At 33.5% G+C, this 25,033-nt stretch overlaps 1 protein-coding gene and 2 non-coding genes across 5 annotated transcripts; all 3 read left to right on the top strand.

The window, feature by feature from the left end:
- The first annotated feature begins 3,642 nt into the window (after positions 1–3,642).
- On the top strand, positions 3,643–6,336 carry LOC114192670 (heat stress transcription factor A-7a-like). 3 transcript variants are annotated; one of them, XM_028082448.1, is made up of 4 exons: positions 3,643–4,326; positions 4,638–5,534; positions 5,641–5,706; positions 5,802–6,336. In XM_028082448.1, exons 1-2 carry the CDS (start codon positions 4,033–4,035, stop codon positions 5,403–5,405), a joined length of 1,062 nt encoding a protein of 353 aa, XP_027938249.1. In that variant the 5' UTR covers positions 3,643–4,032; the 3' UTR covers positions 5,406–5,534; positions 5,641–5,706; positions 5,802–6,336. The 3 variants fall into 3 exon arrangements, with proteins under 3 accessions (XP_027938249.1, XP_027938248.1, XP_027938247.1); XM_028082447.1 differs by having other exon boundaries at positions 4,638–5,706; positions 5,802–5,879; positions 6,086–6,336; XM_028082446.1 differs by having other exon boundaries at positions 4,638–5,706.
- An 11,019-nt stretch (positions 6,337–17,355) lies between these two features.
- On the top strand, positions 17,356–17,428 carry TRNAK-CUU. Its single transcript has one exon. It is a non-coding gene; the product is annotated as a tRNA-Lys (tRNA).
- A 139-nt stretch (positions 17,429–17,567) lies between these two features.
- On the top strand, positions 17,568–17,640 carry TRNAK-CUU. The gene has a single exon. It is a non-coding gene; the product is annotated as a tRNA-Lys (tRNA).
- Positions 17,641–25,033: the final 7,393 nt, after the last annotated feature.

Below are 25,033 nucleotides of genomic sequence, written 5' to 3'. Positions count from 1 at the left end.
CACCAGTAATTTCGATTCCAAATGCATGTATCCGGATAATTGAGTTTAGTGTCAACTGTTTGTGTGCAATTGTTTGAATTATTGTAGTCAGTGGCGGAACTTGGACAAAAAATGTAGGGGTACCAAATTAGATTTGTTATATATAATTTGTTTTTAGTTAGAAAAAAAAAGCTCTTTCATCTTTTCTCTTCATTTCCTCTGCTTAAAACAAGCATACATAATAGTAGAATTCAAAAAAATATTACTATCATTCGCTATTATATCATGATAACAAACCATGAATACCATTTCAGATAAGTCCTTCGTACCTCATCAATTTGATTTAGTGGTATTGTCAAATTTGAGGTTGTTTTTCCCGGATTGCGTTCTAATGAATTTTTAAATTCATTATATGTAACTCTAAGAACTTTAGAGATTTGTTTTTTATTGTCTTGAATTCTTGGTTTTCATGAAATTTCTCACGTTTAGTTAACGTAAATGCATTTTTTTCATCTTTATCACAAACCTTCCTCTTTTAAAAAAAAAGAATCAATTTTTTTTTTTACTTTTTATCATAATCTTTCTAATATAAATTTATCACCTCTCGCCTATCTAGAAAAAAATAAAATTTATATTCACAAATCACAATTATCACAGTGCAAAATATAACAAAACTCATACCACTTTAATTAAATAAGCAACATTGTATAAATTCAAAACTTAAAAAAAAAATTACCATAGGCAACGAAAAACACAAAATCCCTAAATTTGATAATTAAGGGTTATAATAATTTGGGAAAAATTATAATTAGGGTTCATACCAATTTCATAAAAGAATCCCTAAAATCATAATTAGGGTTTATATTAATTTGAAATAAACTTAATTTGGGAGAAACATCCTATAAAGAATCATAAATTTAATATACATAAATCATAATTAGATACTAACACCTTGATCTGTGAGAGAGCATGCAAGAATGTATACTTCAATCTCAATCTATGTGTTTCTCAACCTCTATTTCCCAATCTATCTCTTTGTATTTATTTCTTTTCACACACTTTCATGATAATTTATATGGTGGAAAGATCTTATAGCCAGAAAAAAAACCCTAATCTCTTTTATAAATCAATGTCTCCATTAATTTTTTTTATCTTTTATTATAGTTTTTCATAATATAAACTTAATATAAATAATATATAAATATAATTTTAAAAAATATATAAATATATATAAAAAAATTCAAAAAAAAAATTTGGGAGAGCCGTGGCTCCCCTCTGTCACCATGTAGTTTCGCCCCTAATTGTAGTTTGTCCATGTATGACTTATAATTGATATGATTTAAATGGTCTTACGATAATTCTTTTGTATACTAGATTACCCTTGCACTTTGTGATCTTATGTTGTTTTCTTCTTTTGCGATGATAACCATTCTTCTGGTGTATGCAGATGAAGATCCAAGTTTAGAGACACCTCTGAAGGATGAGAAGTCTATAGTTAGAGTTGTGAGATTGCAATAAATATATGAGTGTTTAGTATGTTCGATATATGAATATTTTCATAGGTTTGATATTGTTGTATAAATGATATATTTTTATGTTCTGAACTCTTGAAAGACCGTATTAATATACTTTTTATTTTGTTAATTTGTCTTTGAATATTATTATGAAATGTCTTATTTTATTAGTTTTATACTACTACAATGGGATGTTACAGTAATTATATGTTTTTTCATTAGTTCTTTTTTTCTTTTATTCACTCATTTCACTGAGTTGCTATCCTTGATCCTAGCCTCTAACGGTTTCCTTTTGCGCAGTCTTTGTTTTTTTTTTACTTCTTTAGGTGTCAACTTTCTCTTTTTAACGATAAGTTCAAATGTAGAAAGAAAGTTGCATATTATATAATTAATGAAGTTCTAAAATTTTAGATTGAAAATGCATCAGATCTATTATCTAATAATTATGGATCTAAATCTTTGAGGATATGTACTAACTTTCTAATGTTTACTCGAATAACCAATCGTTTTCTCGTTGCATACTTGTTTCTCATGTCTTTGTGGTCAAATTACTCATTTTCAGTGCTTCATTTCTATCCTCTTCTTTTATTTGAGTTTTGAAGGTTTAATTTCCTATTGTTTCTCTTTTGTCTTGATCTTATCATTTTTTGGCTTTTTCTTCAATATTTATCTCTTATTTGTTTCTTATTTCTTTTTCGGGATTCCTTGCTCGTGTTGCATGTTTTTGTGGTCCTGAAATTCTATTTTAGGTGCTCAAACTTTTGTCCTTTTTTTGGCTTGCTGAGATTTTCTTTCATATCGACCTCTTCACCACGTTCAATTACGAAAAACTTACCCATATCGATAGTTAAGAAATTTGCATATATGCAATGTCTTAAGGAAAAAGAGATCATAGAAAATGTACAAATCCCACATTAGGCAATGATTATAAATAGCCATTGAAAAGTACAAACTGAACCTTGTTAAGAGGGCATGCTGCAGAATACAAACATATATGCAGAGAGGTCAATACCAGCATCAGAAGTATCTAATTAACATAAACAATGCCTAACATATTCATAATTAGGATTCAAATTATATTTGAATGATCTTTATACGTAACTTTTCATTCAAGCATCTTCTTTACATACAAAAGAAACCACATTTGACCAAATAAAATGAGAATATTTACAAGTTATCGATATTGTTACATAGAATCGTGCGCCACATATGTAATATTTATTCTCATCCACTTACTCCTCCACTTCATGATCATCATTAATGAGTAAAAGAGGTTCAGTAACGTGCAAATGTTTTGTCATGGACAGGACAGCAGGGCCCAAACAGGAATTTATCGTTAACAAGACAAGGAGAACCAATTATAATTTTGTGTACCAAATTAAAACTATGATCTCACAGAAACAAAGAGAAATATAAAACCTTGTACATTCGAGAATGTTATAGAACTTTGATCTATGTGTATGTAATTGTTTATTATTGTCACGAATGCGCCATTATTAGGACCTTCAACATAGCTAATCGTTTTAAGATTAAAGAAATGCAAGTTGCCTATTCTAGTGGTGGTGGGACTCCTAATCTTAAACAAAGATGCTTCTAGTATAACATGAATATATAAGTATGGACTGCATGCACTGTGATGCCATGTCATGCTAACACATGCTTCTTTTTTCAAAATGTAAGTATTTTGTATTATTATGAATACGTCCCGCATATACACATTTCTTACATAATGCATAAAAAATCAGTTCAAAGATGATTGTACGGAAATACTAAGTAATGTTTTTCCTCCCACAAAATCATGAATTAGTTTACCTCCTACCGACCAGGCATATATAGAGAAGTCTACTCTTTCTTTCTTCTACTGTGCTAATAATTGTTGTGATTTGTGGTTTTGAAAAGATGTAGCTCTAACTAATCAAATATTTGTGAATAATATTATTATTATATGGTGAATGTTTCAACCAAGTCAAAATCCAAATCCAATCGCTTATGCTTGCTTCCAGAATTTTCCAAACCAGTGGCCCATCAATTGCTTCATGAAGAAGGCGTCAAGACAGAATTTTCCAACATATCTAGAACTTTCTAATGCATTATTTTTTTGTGGGTATGATCCAAAATTCTCTTCTATATAGTCCCTCTTATACGCTTCACTTTACAGTTCAGTTATATTCCTTCCTTGGTAGGACACAACCAACTCTTTCTAACTGCATAAACGACTTATTTTCTCAGAGGAGAAAGGGTTATCCCAAAAACAAAACTTAATCATTCATTTCTTCTTCATTTTCATTCATAACTTTTCTCTTCAACCCCCTTTTGATTCCGCCTTAGACTTTCTTCTTTATATTATATTTGTACCTTTTCTCCCTTTTCATCTTAGTCTCAATTAAATTCTCCATCTTCCCTTTTAATACTAATACTCATCAGTTTTATACTCTATGGTTAAGTGCAGATTTGCTTACTGCCCAAGTTACCAATCTGCTTTAGAACCATAAATAACAATTCCACAAAACCCATTAAGTTAATCAGAAAAAATTGAAGAATGAATTATATGTATCCGGTGAAAGAAGAATGCTTGGAATCATCATCATCATATCAGTTAGGTAATGAGTATCCACCAAAGCCAATTGAGGGACTTCATGACACTGGACCACCACCATTCCTCACCAAAACTTTTGATGTTGTTGATGACCCAGTTACCAACCATGTAATTTCATGGAGCAGAGACGGCACAAGCTTTGTGGTCTGGGATCCACATACCTTCTCTGCAACTCTCCTTCCCAGATACTTCAAGCACAACAATTTCTCAAGCTTTGTCAGGCAACTAAACACTTACGTATGTATTATCTAATCACAGTATCTCTTTAATTATTATTTTCTTTAAATTTTAATGCGTATGTGGTTTATGATTTTGCTTGATTAGACAAATCTATAAAGACTCACGAACTGGTTTTGTTTTCTATTTCGATGACGTATACACCCTTTCTCTTTGTTTTTCTGAATTATGTTGTATCTTGATTTCTCTAATTCTCCTGATGATTGAAGTAGTTTGTGATTGTGATTAGAGTTCCAATTTATTCCTTGTTTGTTGTGACTTTGTTCAATTTTGATGGTTTGAAATATTGATCGTGGTGATCGATTTTACAGGGTTTTAGGAAAATTGATCCAGATAGATGGCAGTTTGCAAACGAAGGATTCATCAGAGGGCATAAGCATTTGTTAAAAAGCATAAGGAGAAGGAAGGCACCTTCCCAACTAACACAAAGTCACCACAGTGTTGAAGTTGGACGTTTTGAATTAGACCAAGAGGTTGATCGTTTGAAGCACGAGAAGATAGTGTTGATGATGGAGCTTATGAATCTAAGACAGCAGCAGCAGAAAGCCAGAATGTGCATTAAGGAGATGGAGCAAAGGTTACAAGTGACTGAAATCAAGCAGAAACATACGATGGCATTCTTAGCTAGAGCTATAAAAAATCCTGCCTTCATACACCAACTCCAACAGAAAGAGAAGAGAAAGGATCTTGAAGAAGCCTTGACTAAAAAGAGAAGACAAATTGAGCAAGGAGTTAGAGGTATTGGAGAATCAAGTAGTAGGGGTGAAGGAAGGAGCAGTGTTAAAGTTGAGGCCTTGGAATTTGGGGAGTGCGATTGTGATTTTGGAGTGTCAGAGTTGGAAAAGTTAGCTATGGAAATGCAGGGATTTGGAAAGGGTAGGATGGAGCAGGAGGTAGAACCTGAGGCACTAGAATCACAAGAGAGATTGGATAGAGTACTTGATGAAGAGTTTTGGGAAGAACTGCTGTTGAGTGAGAAATTTGAGGGTCGATTTGACATTCCAACTACTGAAGATAACGATGAAGATGTTGTCAACATATTGGCCAATGAACTTGGTTGCTTGGATTCAAGTCATTAAATGAACCACTGAATCATTTAACCTTTTCATTTTGTTCACTAGGTTCAAGACTTCAACTGAGTCCAGTATAAAGGAAGCGCATGTGGTGGAGCCTAATTGGGGAGACAGTAAATTACAAGAAGGGAAATAGTATTATCTTTGGCGTTTCTATTCTAACTTTATTACATGTCCTTTTGTAGCACTTGGTAAAACCCCATATTCTCACTTTTCTCGTTATCATTGTTTGATGAGGTAGGTTGCTGATGGCGCTTGGACAAGAGTCTTTGGTAGTGATATCAGTCACTACATATACCCAATTAAGGTTCAGTTTTTTAAACCCCTTTCAAACAATATGCATGTGTCAACCCATCTATGTCACTGCTTCTTGTAATTTGTTCTTCACCTCAATGAATGTAGATTAATCAGAAGATGTAGAATGGACAAGAAGTAGCTTTTCTCCAACAATAGTAACTGAAGATCACGAAGCAGGTTAAGGTTGTCGCTTTGATATTATTTCTCCCCTACTAAAATTTTTGTGTATATCTTTAAGGGAGAACACGTAATGGATGATGTCACTCATGTACTATCTACTTGGGTTTCATCATCATCACATGTTAATGGTTTGCAGTCTTCAAGATGAGTAGTGTCAAACATGTTCAGTATGTGATCACATTGTAAGAGGATCCTTCTCGTTCCTGTAGGGTGTGCATAACTATAGAATACTGGAGAAGAGATTTCTAGCCTCAATGATGAGATATCGGTTTTTTCTCACATTCACAGTTAGCAAATGACGATTCTGAAGAGCATAGTTCACATCTTATCACAATAAATCGAATTTGAAGCATGCATTCGATATCTTAATTATTTTGTTATCATTATAGTGCAACGAGAAAATAACTATTTCATTTTGTTCTCGTCAAAATTAAAAGAGAAACACAATTGGTGAAACAAAGACTTTCTTAGTAAAAGTTTTTTTTTGTCGGTTCTAGATCCGTCATAGATACACCGATATAAAAAGTTTTTACTTTCTATGCCGGTTTTGACTCGTCATAGAAAGTTCACTTTATGTGTCAGGTGTAAGATAATCAACATAAAAAAATCTGTCATGTTTGTAATAGAAAGTCACTTTCTATAACAGATGTGCTCCCAATCGGCTTTCTATGAGTGTTACAACCAAACCATCATAGAAAATGGATTTCTATGTCGGTTATGGCAATAACCATCATAGAAAATGGTGTTTTTTTTTTTCTTTTAGATCATTGGTTTCCCTACTCATGTAACAAAACCTGCATAATCATAATTCTCAAACAAAGATTTTCATATACAATCTTAATAATGTAATACAATCCATGATCATTTAATTTTTACAAATAAACTTGTTAAACTTAAAATGTTGATAATCCTAACATCATTTACCATAAATATTTAAAAGAAAGGATGCCCACTCCTCACAAACTTCTTGTAAGACTTTATCATTCAATGGAAAGGATGCCCACTCTCATGATCAAATATAAGGTGAAATTTACATTTATATATTTATTATATTTGAGTTAATTGTATTTACCAAACTCCATGACTCAACAATGTTTATGGATACAATTCTATGCATGTGCCTCATCACATAATATCCATACTCATAGCTCCTTGGTTGACGTGAGCACTACAAGTTAAATTCATAGAATATCATATAGATGATAATTGTATTTCAATAGTTATAAGATTAACTACTTATATTTGGCGCAATGCACTGCAACTTCTTTCTAGCAACATTTGGAAGTCCCGACAACCTCAAATGAGCTTCAAAAGCTTTGTAAAAGTTAATTTACATTCAAATTGTATAAGTATTAAACTTAGTAAAATTAAATTATATAACACAACAAATACATTAATAAAAAACTTACAATCTAGTATATTTCTAATTGCCAAACTATTAATTGTTTTTTTATGTAATAAACACGAGAAACACAAGAGATTGTTGAGGAATAATTATTATCAACCGCTAGTGACTCTTACAACTTAAATTAATACTAGTAACAATTAAGTTTTATATAAATATGCATTAATTTATAAAATGTATACTTACTGATGCAAAGTACACTTCTTTGGATTCGTTTTCAAATGTCTCTAATAAATATGTTTGCACCTCACTATATAGGTTTATTCCCAACACTTTAGATGGCAACATGGTCAATAAATCAATGTATGTGAACATTCTTCCTCTCAGTGCATGCATAATGTAAATACCTTAAGCTTTGAAAATAAATAATGTTAGAATAATATATTGAATATATCAATGCCAATGAGAATATAAAAATATCCATTTGACATATAAAAAGGTACACTTAAGGTTACGATAATGACTTCAGGAGACACACTTAGCTATATAGGTTGCAATGTGATAGATTATTGTTTTGAACATCATATGTGACTTGTACAATAAATATCAATTACATATGTTAAACATAAGTTGTATGTTCATAATAAATTAAATAAGTTAAGATTTCACACAATGATGTAATATGCCAAATATAGTTCTTCAGTGTCTCTGGAACATGGTACCAATCATATATAAGAATATTAACCTCGCTTTTACCAAGTCAGGCCACGTAGTTAATGAATTTTGTGTTATGCTTTCCCAAAGCTTTACAATTTTGTATATCAAACTCAATTGGCAATCTTTGATCAACATTATAGATAATTGTCAACTCTCTTAACCTATTCCCACACCTACCTTTTTTTTTGGGTAGACATTTGAATCTTGTCCCCACCTTGTGAAGTTGGACACTGCTAATTTGATGAAGGATTATCTTGTTCCTTTTTAAGATTATTGAATATAGTGTGAGTTGATTAAGAAAACCAAGGAAATCCCCACTGGACATTAAGATAGCAAGCTATCTAGATGTGAAGGTTCCTTTCCAAGGTTCTAGAGAGGAGGAGAATGGATTGATGGGGAGTAAGAAATCAAAAGGAAAAACATATAATAGAAATAATATAAACCAAGAAGAGTAAAGAAACATAAAATGAAAAGCAAGGGAAATGGGAGGAATGGAGGATTCACGCCACTACAAGGCTAGGCTAGAAGAAGCCATGGCAACCTTGAAGATGAGTGGTGTATGCCGCCACTTGCCAAGGCAAGATAAGGCTTGAAAGAACTCCACTCCCTAAGGAGGAATGCTCTCACATAAGGTTGAAACACAAAGTGTATAATTTCTCCAAAATGTTCAACCCTTGTACAAGTGTTAGAGGTCCCCTTAAATAGACAAGTCTAGGGGCCCCTTAGCAAAACAACTAAGTTAAAGGATTACAAAAGAAACCTAGCATGTTCTAGAAACTAGGTCATCCTAGGGTGCACATGGGTGAATTTTCGTCCAAGCCATCTAGGTGGCAAATCTTCATGGCCTAGGCTCCCAAAGGAAGGTTCTAGAACATTCTAGAAGACTTGGTGTCCAAGGCATGTGGGCCTCCTCTTTCTAGATGCTTCTAGAAAGTCTTATTCCTTCTCTCTCTTCCTTAGGACGCCAAGTGTCTCCTATGTGGCCCTCCTCCTTTCTTATTCCTACAAAAGCAAATTAAGGAATTTATTAGCATGTTGGTTTAAGGTTAAGCTAATCTTTTGAGTCAACAAGTCAACCCAAAGTCAACGTCAACAAGTCAACTCAAAAATAGTCAACCAAGCCAACTTAAAGGAATTTTAAACTAAAGAAAATAAAGGTAAAGGAAGGGATCAAGGAACTCCCTTTCTTTAAGCATGTGCCATGGGCCATCACCCTTGGTAGGGATCAATCCTTTATCATAATTTTTTTCCACATCTGTATGTTTCCTATGGTCCATTCTTTCCATCAATTATATGTTTAACGTACAGATCAATGACTTAATAGATTTCGGTATTATTTGATGGGGAGAGATGTGAATTTTGAACTAATTTGTTGATCAATTTCTTGTTATCTTTATATATTAGGTGAAACCACATGTGCATAATAAATCTGCTCTAATACTATTACAAGAATTTAAGAATTCTATTTAGGAAGTATGCAATGTTAGAATATCAAGTTTTGTCAAGATGCATAGTTTTCCAAACCTATGGTTGATTAGCTTCATATCCTAAGTCCCACTACTACAAAATGAGATTTCAGTGATGGTTAAAATGGTTCTCCAACGATAGTATGGAAAAAATGATGACAGTTCAATTGACCGTTGTTGAAAGATTAAAAACCACAACATTGTGGTCTTACTCGTACTAAAAAAAAGGCAAAAACATACAACAATGGTTCAATATAAAATCGTCATTAAAAGTGATTTTTTTTAAAATTTTAATGATTATTTTTACGAAAGTCACATAAATTTTGAGATACATATTCATTTTTCAATCATTCAGGAAAACAATTCATTAGATTATAAACAAAGTTTAATAAATATATATAAGGAATCAGCTCAATTGAACATGTGTATAAAACATTATGAGTAAAACCGTAATAAATATGTGTGTGACGTTGTCACTATTTTGCAAATCTCTTTAGAATTGTCCAAATTAAACTGGAACATCCACAAAACTCCAAAATTATGTTCTAGTACCCGAATTAAAGATAGTTGTGTCTAGAATCTAAGAAAAAAGGAATCAAATTATTTCAAGAGTTTTGGAAAAAGTTATAAGCAAAATAGTAAGAAAAGGTTAGGGCTACCAAAATTCAGTTTTAACTAGCTTACATTGCATGTCATTGCTTGTAGCTTTCATTCTATAAGATTGCTTGTAAAATTGACTTTTGATTGCATGATTTCATGTTATGGAATGTGGATTTTGTTTATTTGGTTTTGTAATACATGAGTTTGAGTCAGTGCATGTGAAGTTTCAGATGTATGTTAGATGCTGGTGATGTATTAGAAGTTTTATAGTATTGCTATTTTAAAAATTAAAAATGTTGTTGTCGTTTTAAAAATTTGTGTTCGTTGTTTTAAAAATATTGTTGTTTATGTATTATTTGGTGCATAATTATGGTTGCTAGTTTTGGTATTAAGTGGTGGAGAATTATGGTTGTTATTTTTTGTTTAATTGTGTGCATAGTTTTTTTGGGAATTATGTGTTAAAATTATAAAGTGCAAGGAAATAATGCTTGGTTTATGTTACGATGATTGTAAGATGTCAACATATTGATATACATGTGATGATGAGGCCTTGAGGTGCTTGTGTGATTGTTGATCACTAGTGCGGATAATCATGTGATTGTTGTAACATCCCGTCAAGATATTACTAATTTATAATTAAATAAATGGAATAAATAAGACAACACATTTAATAATACCTCATTTTCCCAAAACGCGGGAAAATTTAAAGCTTTATTAATTGAGCGGATAAAATTTAGAACGTCCATTACATAATTAAAACCACAATGTTATTAAGTCACCCATCCGGGTTTACAAATGTTTCCAAAACCAAGTAATACAAGTAAAAGTTTCCCCAAATCAATCCCCTCTCCGCGACTAAGCTGCACCAGAGCCACCTGCATCACCAACATCTGCTCCCGTGTACCGCGTACACGATCATCGCCACACACACACAGATAGGGTGAGCTTAGCAGATAAAACACATATATATACAAAGCTATAAACATATATATATATATATATATATATATATATATATATATAAATCAGTATACATACACATAACATCACTTAAATTAACTTTCCACATTGCCCTATATTTTTATTCCCTCAATTCGATCTCCAATACGTTTATTCGTGTTCTACTTCGACTGCTGATTACTTCAAGGTGACTTGCTGCCATACCTATCGGCCACAACCGATAGAGCACGTGCGGGAAAACATGCTACGGATCATACACCGCAACGCCAGGTAGAGTTCCCATATACGAACAAAGCCCGTATCGTCCTAAGACTACCAAACTCGTCAGCCAATAACTGAGGAGGGCAATCTATCTGGACCCATCCGTACTGGCCACAACCAGCACACTCATACCGGCAACACTCGCCAACCCGAGCCACAACTCAAGGGTTTCTCGTGTTCATCCGCCATCCCGAGCCACAACTCAAGAGATGCTATTCTGAGCCACAACTCAAGGAATACCACGTGCTTAACCCCTATCCCGAGCCACAACTCAAGGGATACGTTCCGAGCCACAACTCAAGGAACTCCAGCAACCTCACCTCTAAAGCACTACCAGAAGCCTTGTAGAACACCCTGCGAAGTCCAACAACTAGGGCTTACAGCAGCTAAATCGCCTAGCGGGGGACACGTACCGCTAGGCGCCACAGCTTCCAGACCGCCTAGCGGGGGACACGTACCGCCAGGCGCCAAACGCCTCAAACTCACAAAGTCTGCAACCACCGCCTGGCGGGATAGTCTACACCGCCAGGCGGACGCTGTTCCAGGAACCACTGTCCGTGTCGCCGCCGCCTGGCGGAGCCTATCCAACCGCCAGGCGCCATCCAGTCCAGAACCCCACTAAGTCCTTGCCGTCGCCTGGCGCTACCCACTCCCACCGCCAGGCGCTGTATCAGTACAGCAGCACTCCACTTGAGTTCCCTGTCACGAGTTTTCATGGTTCACTGCTTCCAGCTTCCAATGCTATTCTCACTAACTGACTCATAACAAGTCCCTTAGACTTGACCATTCACAATGCCCTTGCATCAATGGAAGTACCTTACTTGAAACCGTTTTCCTAGTCTGGGTTCACATACTCTTTTTATAATTTTAGTATAATTCACCCTTTTCTCCAAACAGTACTCCTGCTCCTACTATACTTGTCCTCTTTTCCTTCCCCTTTTTATAACCTACTTAGATACACAAGTTCATCTCACTATATTTTATACTTATTTCTACTATACCCAGATTACAGTCCACTATCTAACAATACCTCTCAAGATCCAATATTGCCCTCACCCAATTATATCACTCATACCAAACCTCAATTTCAATTATCCTTCGTTACTCTAATATACTCGTCCTTGCATATCTTATCCTCCATCTATATCATTCCATTCCATCAACTCCTATCTCTAAGACTCCAAACTTCAACCAAATGCACTCATTTTTACACCCAAGCTCCTACTGGCACTCAACACTCGCTCCATCACAACGAGCACTCCCTCTGCGCTGTCACCTACGTCGCCTGGCGGCCAGCTTCGCGCCGCCAGGCGGTGCGTCAGTTTTGGAATTTTCCAGACTCCACCTGCAACCAATTTCTCAGCCATTTTTCCATCTTTAAGAGTACACACAAAACTAACCCCTGCACAATCATAACACTTAATTTATTGATCACTAATTCCTATGTCCAATTCATAGTAATCCATTCCAACTCGTGATTTCTGATAACATTCGCTCAACCCTAACTCGTATTCACTGTTCCATTCGATTAACCTTCGATTAGGTGGTTATACCTACTGTTGATCATCATTACCCCTCTATAAGGATCACCACTACCTTTTGCTCCGATCAGATTTAACCCAGAATTCCAGAAAACCCAAAAACGAGTTAGATTACCCCGCGCCGCCTGGCGGTTTAACCAGTCCCGCCAGGCGCTTCATCAACAAACCCAGTAATTGGTTAAGACGCCTTGCGTCGCCTGGAGGCCGGGAATGTGCCGCCAGGCGGTTCCTCTTCCAGGAACCCAGAACACACCAATTTGCATGAGTCGCCTGGCGGTGGTTCATCACCCGCCAGGCGGTTTCTGGAAAATCCCAGAAACCCAGAATTTCGAAGACTTTAACAGTACTCAAACAATCAATATACCATACAGTTATACACTTATAATTATATGCATAAAATTACGGAGTCCAGCTCCCCTAACCTGGTTCCTTAGCTTAAATTTGCACAATTGATGAAGCTCTCCCTTGATCACCAATGGCCAACCTTGGTTTCCCTCAATTTTGCCTTCAACTCCCTCACGTCAGCCCCTCTCACTCACTCTTGCCTCTGTTTTTTTTTCTAAGTCTAAGTTCAGCCTTCCAAAACCTTGCCTAAACTCCAACCTTTTTCCTTTTAAACTAGTACTTTAGGTTACTTAAAATATTAAAACGAATTTAATTTCATTTACCTTTTAATAACCCTCCATCTCTCATCATGAATGGGAATGCAGCCCCCCCCCTTGGCCGTACTGCTTCCCATGGCCTCTGTTAACCTTTCCCATTTCCCTCTAAAGTCACCATTAGCAAAATAAAAACAAGCATAATTTCCATTTAGCATTTCCAAGGTTTGAACCCATGACCCCTTTGTTACCACTCAAGTGCATAACCATTTCAACCAATCATGTTTCATGCTAACCATCACAATTCAAGCATCATATCATAACAAAACATGCTTTCATAGATTGAAATAATAATAATAACACAAAATGTATCATGCATAAGACTCGAACCCAAGTCCGCTCACACAATCAAAGTACTCTCAACCACTTGAGCTAGTACTTTTCCACGTCATACCAACCATAATTTAATGTCATAATTATTACCCCTCCCGTATTTATTAATTAATTATTTATTTAATTAATTAAATTCTACGGGTCTTACAATTGTTGATTGATGAATGATCATTATGAGATAGTCTTATACTTAGATGTGAATATAATGAAAGGTAACTCTGCGTAATTGTATTGGAGGTGCAGTTCATCGGGGCTCTCAATAAAAGTAATGGCAAATTGCATATCTCGCTAAGCTTTTGATACGAGTAATGGGAAATTGTGAATTTCGTCAAGACTCTTGATATGAGTAATGGAAAATTGGGTATTTTATCGAGGCTCGTGATATGAGTAATGGAAAGTTGTATACTTCGTCGGGGCTCGCTATGAAAGTAATGGGAAGTGGCATCATTGGTAAGTTGCATACGAGAATTACAAATCAGTTCTTGATACCGAGTTTACTAGTAGTCGTATCATTTGTGACTATAGCATGTTTTGTATGGATTGTGTGGAACACCTAGTGTAATTATATGACAATGTGAGGCAGTGGTTATTTAAGGATTTGTGATGTTATTATTTATACCTTGATGATGTTATTTGGATTGGGTGAGAACTTGTTTGGTTAATTGATGTTATTTGTGATTGATGTTAGCTCACCCTTTCTTTTGTTTATGTTTGTGTGATGAACGTATAATTTGTGTTTTACGTGAGTAGTGGATGATACAGGTGCCATTTGAAGCCTCAATGATGAGAGATGTGCTGGGAAAAGCTTTGGGATTTTATTTGGATAACTTTTGTACAAGTTTTTGGAAATTGTTTTAAGTTAAGTTTTGGAATTTTTGTTTTACAATTTTAGTTTTATAATATTAAAGATTGAGGTTAATTTATAAATATTTTTGCAAGAATTTTTATTTGAATGAATTTGGTAGGTATTATGAATGGGAAGTTTTAAATTTTCCCATGTTAATAGGATGGTATCAGATGTGTATGAAATGATTTTAATTGAATTTAAACTATACCAAGTAACATCTGGACGCGATGTTACAGATGTCACATGTCAACTTCTAATTGGCTAGCTTTGTGAGTGTGACCCATAGGAAAAAGGGAGTGTGTAAAATAGAACTAGGGTTGTATTTAGCTATGTGTATATTTTTCCCTTTCTACTTTTGGCCTTATTTTGTAGCTTGGAATTTATTTTCACACTTTGAATGAATCAAAACTTAACTTCAGTTGCATAAAAATCATTAGAACATCCAAAAATATTTCATGCAACTAAAAAACACTTTTTAAGACATTTTTATCGCACAAGCTCAATAAGTCAAATTATCACAATTCCTAACTAAATTAATCTTTTAAGCATAATTCATAATTAAAGCTTAAATGAAAGCATAAATATGCACTCGTCGTCATATAAGAAAAGCAATTTCTAAGCATATAACAACCCGACATTACAATACACGAGTTCAAGAGAGAACGTTCCCCAAGATATACCTAGTTTGGAGAAAGTTCAACAACACTCGAGACTTTAAACTAGATGAAAGCTTGCACCTAATTGAGACAGACCATATCACATTACAAACTTCCTTCAAAACAAAGGCTACAAACTAGGAGAACTTAATGAAAAGTTATCACTAAGGTCACATCAAGAAAAACCTCAAGGGAAATAAGTACAAGACAAATGTCCACTAATAGAACGCCTACTAATGAAAAGCCGAAGACCCCACCTGCCTAAGACGACAACCTAACGAAAGCTCAACAATGCCCACCAAGTTAAAGTAGAATACCAAGGGCGATGACATTGATAAAACCACGCCCCCTCTTTCCATAATCACATATCCTTTTTTTCCAATAGACAAAGCAAACATCTATTCTTAAAAGGGCTTAATTAGTGATTTATTCCTTTAATTTGTTGGTTTGGTTCATTTTGGTCCCCTTAATATATTCTTGGGATCAATTTAGTCCTCCAATTTAGTCCTCTAACTTTTCAAAAATTGTTTAAAAGGGTTTTATTTTCTTAAAAAAAATCAATTTAGTCTCTTTACTTAAAATTTTGATTCAATTTAGTCCTCCTAGTTTTTAAAAGGTTAAATCATTCCATTGGTCCCCTTCTTTTTATTTATCTCAATTTGGTCCAAATTTTGAGAAATTTGTTTCAATTAGTTACTTTCCGTTAGTAATAGACTATGTGTCACATGTCTACTCGTAGTTTTTATAATTTTTTTTTATTTTTTTATTTTTTATAATTAAAAAGAATTGTCACGTGTCAAGCTGACGTTGTGCCATGTGGCAGAGGTAGTGTGATGTGGTAGTGGCCGCATGTCACTATTGAATGTGAAAATTCTCAATTTAGTTCCTATATTTGTCGTTTTGTCTCAATTTGGTCAAATTATTTTAAAACTGAAACAATTTCATCCCTATCCAAATTGAGACCAAATTTAATTTTTATATAAACTTTACAATTGTATTTTTATTATAATTGATATTTTTAACCAAATTAAGTTTATTTAAAGTTATATTTTGCATTGAACTTTATATAAATTTTGTTTTAAATATTTATATATCTATAATTTATAGATAAATATTAAAGTTGCTTTAAAAATAACAACTTTATAAATTCAAATACAATTAGTGATTTAATCCTGTAATTTGTTGTTTGGTTTATTTTGGTGTCCTTAATATTTTTGGGTTCAATTTAGTTCTCTAATTTTTTAAAAAGGTTCAATTTAGTCTTCCAATTGTTTAAAAAGTTCAAAATGAAGGACCAAAATCCTTTTTAAAAAGTTAAAGGATATAATAAAACCAAAAAATAATAAGGGGACGGAAATGAACCAAACAAACAAATTAAAGTATTAAATAATTAATTAAACCCTTTTCTAATTTAATAACCTGCTTTTTTTTATCAGCATTTAATAAACTATTATGATAGCGGTTGTCACGATGGACAATGTGTTTTTATGCTAGAAACATTTTACGTTGTTTTCTTGCATAAGCCTTATTGCTTTGCACATCAAATAATGTAGTAAGTCTGTCTAGCTTAGTTGGTAGAGTAGAGTGCAAGGTTCTTAACCTTTTCTCTTGAATATTTTTACTATTGATTTTATAGTTTTTTCCTATTCTCTTGAATATTTTTACTTTGTTCTCTTGCTACTTATCATAAATTTTAGATAGAATTTCTTGAAATAGGAGATAATGGACATTTGTTAATTTTTTACCCTAAAATCTAAAGTGGATCTAATTTAAATTTTATAGTCCCTAATTTTTGTATAATTGTGGCCAAATTTTGAATGTGAAACTATTGTCTGGTTTTTGTACAATCGTCATCACTTTCATGTACAATATGATTATGATTCCAACCAAAATTGCTATTGTAACTCCTATAATTAATGATGATTTGAGTCGTTGTTGTTAGTGTATAACTTGTAATGACATCGGAAAATTGTTGTTACATATCATAATATTTGTACCTTTAAAATATTTTAGGAATCACATTTGCATATTTACAAAACTTCATAGCTAAAATTGAATGTGGAATTGAATGATAACATTAAATGAATGTAATAAGCCCGTCTAGCTCAGTTGGTAGAGCGCAAGGTTCTTAACCTTGTGGTCGTGGGTTCGAGCCCCACGGTGGGCGTTGATTCTATGGTATTTTCATAGTCTCTAGAATATTTTTACTACTTGTTAGTGTATAACTTGTAATGACATCGGAAAACGAAACTTCATAGATAAATATGAATGTAGAATTGAATGATAACATAAAACAAATGTAGTAAGCCCGTCTAGCTTAGTTAGTAGAGCGCAAGGCTCTTAACCTTGTGGTCGTGGGTTCGAGCCCCACGGTGGGCGTTGATTCTATGTTTTTTTCCTAGTCTTTTGAATATTTTTACTTTGTTCTCTTGCTACTTATCTTAAAGTTTGGACAAAATTTCCATGGATTCGAGCTTGTCTAGTTTTTAATATTTGTACCTTTAAAATATGATAGGAATCATATTTGCATATTTACAAAACTTCATAGATAAAATTGAATGTGGAATTGAATGATAACATAAAATGAATATAGTAAGCCTAGGTTTTAGCCCCACGATGGGCGTTGATTTTATGTTTTTTTCCTAGTCTTTTGAATATTTTTACTTTGTTCTCTTGCTACTTATCTTAAAGTTTGGACAAAATTTCTTTAAATAGGAGAAATAGACATTTGTATAATTGAGCCAAAATTTGAATGTGAAACTATTGTCTAGTTTTTGTTCGATGACATCAGAAAATTGTTGTTACATATCATAATATTTGTACCTTTAAAATATTATAGGAATCATATTTGCATATTTACAAAACTTCATAGCTAAAATGTGGAATTGAATGATAACATAAAATGAATATAGTAAGCCCGTCTAGCTCAGTTGGTAGAGCACAAGGCTTTTAACCTAATGGACGTGGGTTCGAGCTTGTCTAGTTTTTGTTTAGTGACATCAGAAAATTGTTGTTACATATCATAATATTTGTACCTTTAAAATATTTTAGGAATCATATTTGCATATTTACAAAACTTCATAGCTAAAATATAATGATAACATAAAATGAATATAGTAAACTTGTCTAGTTCAGTTGGTAAAGTATAAGGTTCTTAACCTTGTGGTTGTGGGTTTGAGCCCCATGATATGTTCTCTTGGATATTTTTACTTTGTTATCTTGCTACCTATCTTAAAGTTTAGGCAAAATTTCTTTAAATAGGATAAGATAATAGACATTTGTATAATCTTTTTACACTAAAATCTAAAGAGGTTCTAATTTAAATTCTATAATCCCTTATTCTTGTATAATTGAGGCCAAATTTTGAATGTGAAACTATTATCTAGTTTTTGTACAATCGTCGTCACTTTCATGTACAACATGATTATGATTCCAAGCAAAATTTCTATCTTAACTCCTATAATTAACGATGATTTGAGTCGTTGTTGTTAGTGTATAACTTGTAATGACAAATCGAGAAATTATTGTTACGTATGATAATATTTGTATCTTTAAAATATTTTAAGAATCACATTTGCGTATTTACAAATCTTTATAGCTAAAATTGAATGTGGAAATGAATGATAACATTAATTCTCTTGTATCACATGTGATACGAGAATGAGCTTGTTGTGCTAATGTTTGCAAAGCCTTGCTGCTAGATATATAAACCCTTGTAAATCATTGTTCGGTTAAACTTATCAAAATAACTTAATTATTCTAGTCTCATTTTATAAGAGAAAATGCCTCAGCTATATCTAAAGAATCATATTTGCTTACCACAATCAGCCTTATGATTCTTAAAATATTGAACATCATATATAGAGTTAGGATCACAAAAATAAAATTTCAATGAAAGTCAAAAAACAAGATTTATTAAAACCTTTTTTCTGTTAATAATTTTTTATTCCCATTTCAAGTACATCTTGTAGTATTAAAAAACATATATATTTTAATAGAAGTCTTTATTTTTCAAAATTTTCAAGGTACACATTTTTAACATCAGTTAAAATTAGGGTAAAGAAAAGACAAATTTTATCTTTGTCCTTTGTGAAAATTCTTTATTGAATTTTAAGTAATATTTAAAATAATACTAATTTACTTTTTTAATATAATTTATCATATAAATATAACTTCATGGATTGATTTGAAAGCGTATAAAAGAAATGGAGAGGAACTTGGCTCAACCATAATTTCTTGGTTAAATAAAAAACTTTCAAAGAAAGTGTAAAATTAACCACAACTTACTTATAGAACCAATATCATAAAATTTATAACCCAAAAATAAAGAAGTTATAATGGAAAACTACTTATTTTGATCAATATGACACTATTGTCTTGGAAGCTTATAAGAAAATTTTATTCATAAGTTCTTTGAAATTGAAACAAAGAAGTAAATTTTCACTAATAACTAATACTCACTAACATTTATTTTTCATTGACCATTTTTTTCTTAGTAACTAAATGATAAGGGTATAATATGGATATCAAATCTAATGGTAAGGAGGTGTTGGGTATTAGGCTCCCTTCAGTGGCGGATGATTTTGGAGGCAGGGAGGGGCCTTGGCCCCCCCAAATTTTGAAAATTTTTTAATTATATATATATATATATATATATATATATATATTATTTTTTTGGAAATTTATTAAAATTTTTAATTGTAAATATTATATTTTAAGAATTGATCAAAATTAAATTGTGTATTTTTTATTTATTTTATAAAGCACAACATTTAATATTAATAGATAATAAAGAATAAAAATATTTAGGTTTAATTTCTCTTTTAGTCTTTATTTTTGTCAAAAAAAATGAGACTAGGATTATATTAATTACATCAACAAAGCAAATCATCCATATTAAAAGTTTCAATTTTAATGAAAGAATCATTAATCCGTTTTAAGAGATTTAAAAAAATTGATAAAAGACCAAATTGCATTAGTTTTTTAAAAAATCTAGATAAAATTGAGACTAAAATAAATTGGAGGACCAACTTAACATTTTTAAACAAAATCATGAATCAAAAGAGTAATTAAACTAAATATTTATTAAGATAATTTTTATTTTCATTCTTATTGTGTTTTTTAATTTTTCACAAATTGTAATCATCTTTCACTCTCATATGTTTTCTTTTCTTTTCTTTTTCTTGAAGAAAAAAAAGTTAGACACAAACATTTTTTTTGCTTTCATTTCTCATTTATGCTCTTCCTTCCTTGTCTCTTGTCTCACTTGATAATAAAAACATTATTTTTTATCTCATCAGCTTTTTGTTCACTTTTGTATGAATATAGAAAAAAAATGTATCACATATTTTTTGCATAACCGATTTTTAATTGTGACTTAATTATAATATATTTTTCTTTTAATAATTACGTGTCTCAATTGTTTATTAGATTATGATAAATTATTTTTTAATATTATTTACAAAAAAAAAAGAATATTGATAAAGAATAAAAGAATAAATTCATCATTTAAAAGTGATAAAAAGAAACTATTAATGAAAACAATATAGATTCTACTTCTTCACATATTTTGAAGCATAAGCATTATACTAATGATCAAATTGTTTAGTAGACAAGTGATTCTTTGAAGCATTATACTAATTGTCAAATTTAATGATTTCAAAATTATATTATTTTGGCCCCTTTAATATTTTTTGTCAAGATCCGCCACTGGCTCCTGTGGAGAAAAGGCCAAAAACTTGAAAAGCCCATGTCTCACTTAACCCAGTGGAGATGGGGCTATAAAATACATAGAGAGGCAGAACAAAAGAGTCAGAACACATTGAAAGCCCTAACACATAGAGGGAGAGGTAGAGGGAAAATTTTGTTCACGTTTTTCACAGAGCTGTATCCGTAAATTCGGCACTACGGATTCGTTCACCGTTGGATCGGGCTGAAATTTTTACAGCAGGTTTGAAACTCATTGCTCTTCATTCTGACCGGTCGGATCGTTGATACGAGATCTAAGTTGGGAGATATTAATTTCGCATTGCAGCAGTGATATTATAGGTTTTCCTCTCTTGTTCTTCTCTATTTTGAAAGCTTTGTTGCTTTGTTATTTGGTTGGGTGTTGGTACTAATTTGTGCTATTGATTGAGACTCTTTTGTACTCTTATTGATCATAGTGGAGCTATTTCTTTGGTTTGGACGACTCGTGGTTTTTACCCTTGATTTGAGGGTTTTCCACATTAAAAATTTTGGTGCCTTTATTTGTGCCTTTGGTGATTTATTATTGCTGCTCTTTAATTATTGCTTCTCATAGATTCTTGCAAGTTAGGAGAAATTATATTCGCTGCATTCTCTGGTATATTTTTTGTGTTATTGTTTTCCCCATCAGAGTGGTATAAGAGCTTTTGGTTGGGCTATATTTACTTGCTTGAATGACGGAGGCAAATGCAAAGATGGTTGCTTTGAATGGTACAAATTATCATTTATGGAAGGGCAAGATGAAAGATTTATTATTTGTCAAGAAATTGCATCTTTCGGTCTTTACTACACAGAAGCCAGATTCTATGTCTGAAGAAGAATGGGACTTTGAGCACCAACAGGTATGTGGTTTTATTCGGCAATATGTTGAAGATAATGTTTATAATCATATTGCTAATGAGACACATGCCAGAGCTTTGTGGGAGAAGATTGAGTCTTTGTATGCTTCTAAGTCGGGCAATAATAAATTATATTTGTTAAATTGCTTGATGAATTTGAGGTACAAGGAGAATTCTTATATTTCTGATCACTTAAATGAGTTTCAATGGCTCCTAGATCAATTGTCAGGAATGGGCATAAAGTTTGATGACGAAGTTATGAGATTATGGTTGCTTAATACTCTACCAGAGTCTTAGGAGGTATTTCGGGTTTCAATTATGAACTTTGCCTCAAATGGTGTTGTTTCTTTTCAGATGGTAAAAAGCGGTGCTCTTAATGAATAGATGAGAAGGATGGCACATGGTTCTTCATCTCAGTCTGAGATGTTTGTTACAGAAGCTAGGGGGAGAAGTCAGAAAAAGGAACATAAAAGTGGTAGAGAGAAGAGTATGAGCAAGTCCAAGTCAAGATACAAGAATTTAGAGTGCCATTTTTGTCATAAAATTGGGCACATTCAAAATATTGTTTTAAGTGGAAAAAGGAGAACAAAGACAAGAAGGGCAAGCAGAGAGAGAATGACCATGATGATGATGATCATGTCACTACTGCTACAGATGGTGATCTTGTTCTTCTTCGTGACTTTGAGTCCGTTAATCTTGTATCTGATGAGAGCATGTGGATTATTGATAGTGGTGCTACACTGCATGTTACACCTAGGAAGGAGTTCTTCACATCTTACACTTCTGGTGATTTTGGAGTGTTGAAGATGGGTAATGATGGTGAGTCTAAAGTGATTGGTGTTGGTGATGTTTGTCTACAAACCAACATGGGAGTGCAGTTGTTGCTTAAAGGAGTCAAACATGCTCCGGATGTCCGTTTTAATTTAATCTTTGTGCAGTTGTTTGATGATTGTGGTTATGACAATCACTTTGGTTCTAGTAAATGGAAGCTCACTAAAGGTAACTTGGTTATGGCCAGAGGGGAGAAACAATCTAAATTGTACTGGACTAAAGCTTTGGTTGCTAAAGACAATGTGAATGCTATATATATGGAGGCATCTTTGTGGCACCAGAGGCTTGGTCATATAAGTGAGAAAGGGCTTAACTACTTAGCTATAAAGGATGTGCTTATGGGATTGAGGAATGCAGAATTGGAGAAATGTTCTCATTGCATGGCTGGTAAACAAACCTGAGTATCTTTTAAGAAGCATCCTCCCTCAAGGAAGTCAGAATTGCTTGAATTGGTGCATTCTGATGTTTGTGGCCCATTAAAGGTAAAGTCATTTAGTGGTGCACTTTACTTTGTTACTTTTATTGATGATTGTTCCAGGAAGCTACGGGTCTATGCTCTTCAGCGGAAAGATCAAGTACTTGAAAAGTTCAAGGAATTTCATGCTATGGTTGAGAGGCAATCAGGCAAGAAGATGAAATGCATCCGTAGTGATAATGGTGGTGAGTACCGTGGACCTTTTGATGTTTATTGCAGGCAGCATGGTATTAGACACGACAAGACTCCTCCTAAAACTCCTCAGTTGAATGGTCTAGCAGAGAGGATGAATAGGACCTTGGTTGAAAGGGTTACATGTATGCTTTCCGAAGCAAAGTTGCCTAAGCACTTTTGGGGAGAGGCATTGCTTGTTAATCTCAGTCCCGTAGTTTCTTTGAATACTGAGGTGCCAGATAAAATTTGGTTTGGTAAGAATGTTAGCTATGATCATTTGCGTGTCTTTGGTTGCAGGGCATTTGTTCATGTTCCTAAGGATGTAAGATCCAAATTAGATAAAAAGACAAGGCAATGCATCTTTATTGGCTATGGTGAGGATGAATTTGGCTACAAGTTTTATGATCTTGTTGAGAAGAAGCTTGTTAGAAGCCGTGATGTACAATTCATGGAAGACCAGACCATTGAAGACATTTATAAGGTGGAGAAGACCACACCCGAGAAAGATAGTAATCTCACCGATGGTAATCCAATGAGGTTGCCCGCTCACAATTTGGAGAATGTTGAAACGGAAGCTCAAGACAATGAGCAACATGGTGATGTTGATGATCAACAGGTTGGAAGTGGAATAGAGGTTCCAATTGATGATGCTCAAGAGGAACATGGTGATGATGATCTTGGTGATATACCTGAATCACCTCAAGTCCAACTCAGGAGGTCTAATAGACAGAAACAACCTTCTACAAGGTATTCTTGTGCTGAGTACATAACCTTGACTGACGGTGGAGAACCTAAGTGTTTTGAAGAGGATTTGGATGGTGAAGAGAAGAAACAGTGGCTGGATGCAATGCAAGATGAGATGAAATCTTTGCATGACAATCACACTTACGACTTGGTGAAATTGCTTAAGGGCAAAAGGGCATTGGAAACTAGGTGGATTTTCAGGGTGAAACAAGATTCAAATTCTACGCTTCCAAGGTACAAGGCCAGATTAGTGGTGAAAGGTTTCAGACAGAAAAAGGGTGTTGATTTCAATGAGATTTTCTCACCTGTGGTGAAAATGTCATCCATCAGAACTGTGATAAGTTTAGCTGCTACTCTTGATTTGGAGGTTGAGCAGATGGATGTGAAGACAGCTTTCCTTCATGGTAATTTGGAGGAAGAGATATACATGAAGCAACCTGATGGTTTTCTTGTTAAAGGTAAGGAAGATTATGTGTGTAGGCTAAGGAAGAGTCTATACGGTTTGAAGCGGGCTCCAAGGCAGTGGTATAAAAAGTTTGAGTCCTTTATGTGTGAGCAAGGTTACAAGAAGACTACTTCTGATCATTGTGTCTTTGTTAAAAGTTTTTCTAATGATGACTTTATTATCCTGTTATTATATGTTGATGACATGCTTATTGTTGGGAAAGATATTTCCAGAATTGACAGGTTAAAGAAGACACTTGGCGAGTCTTTTGCCATGAAAGACTTGAGAGCTGCTAAAAAGATTCTTGGCATACATATCTCACGTGATAGGAGAGAAAAGAAGATTTATCTATCACAAGAGCAATACATTAGGAAGGTGTTGTAGAGATTCCAGATGGAAAATGCTAAAGCTGTGAGTACTCCTCTTGCTACTCATTTTAAATTGAGTGTCAAACAGAGTCCTTCAAATGAAGTTGAGAAGACCAATATGAGTAGAGTTCCTTATGCATCTGCGGTGGGC

The sequence above is a fragment of the Vigna unguiculata genome, chromosome 7 (assembly GCF_004118075.2).
Source record: "Vigna unguiculata cultivar IT97K-499-35 chromosome 7, ASM411807v1, whole genome shotgun sequence".
Classification (NCBI taxonomy): Eukaryota; Viridiplantae; Streptophyta; class Magnoliopsida; order Fabales; family Fabaceae; genus Vigna; species Vigna unguiculata.
The sequence above is the reverse complement of the archived record's forward strand: the minus strand, read 5'-3'. Positions and strand labels throughout refer to the sequence as shown.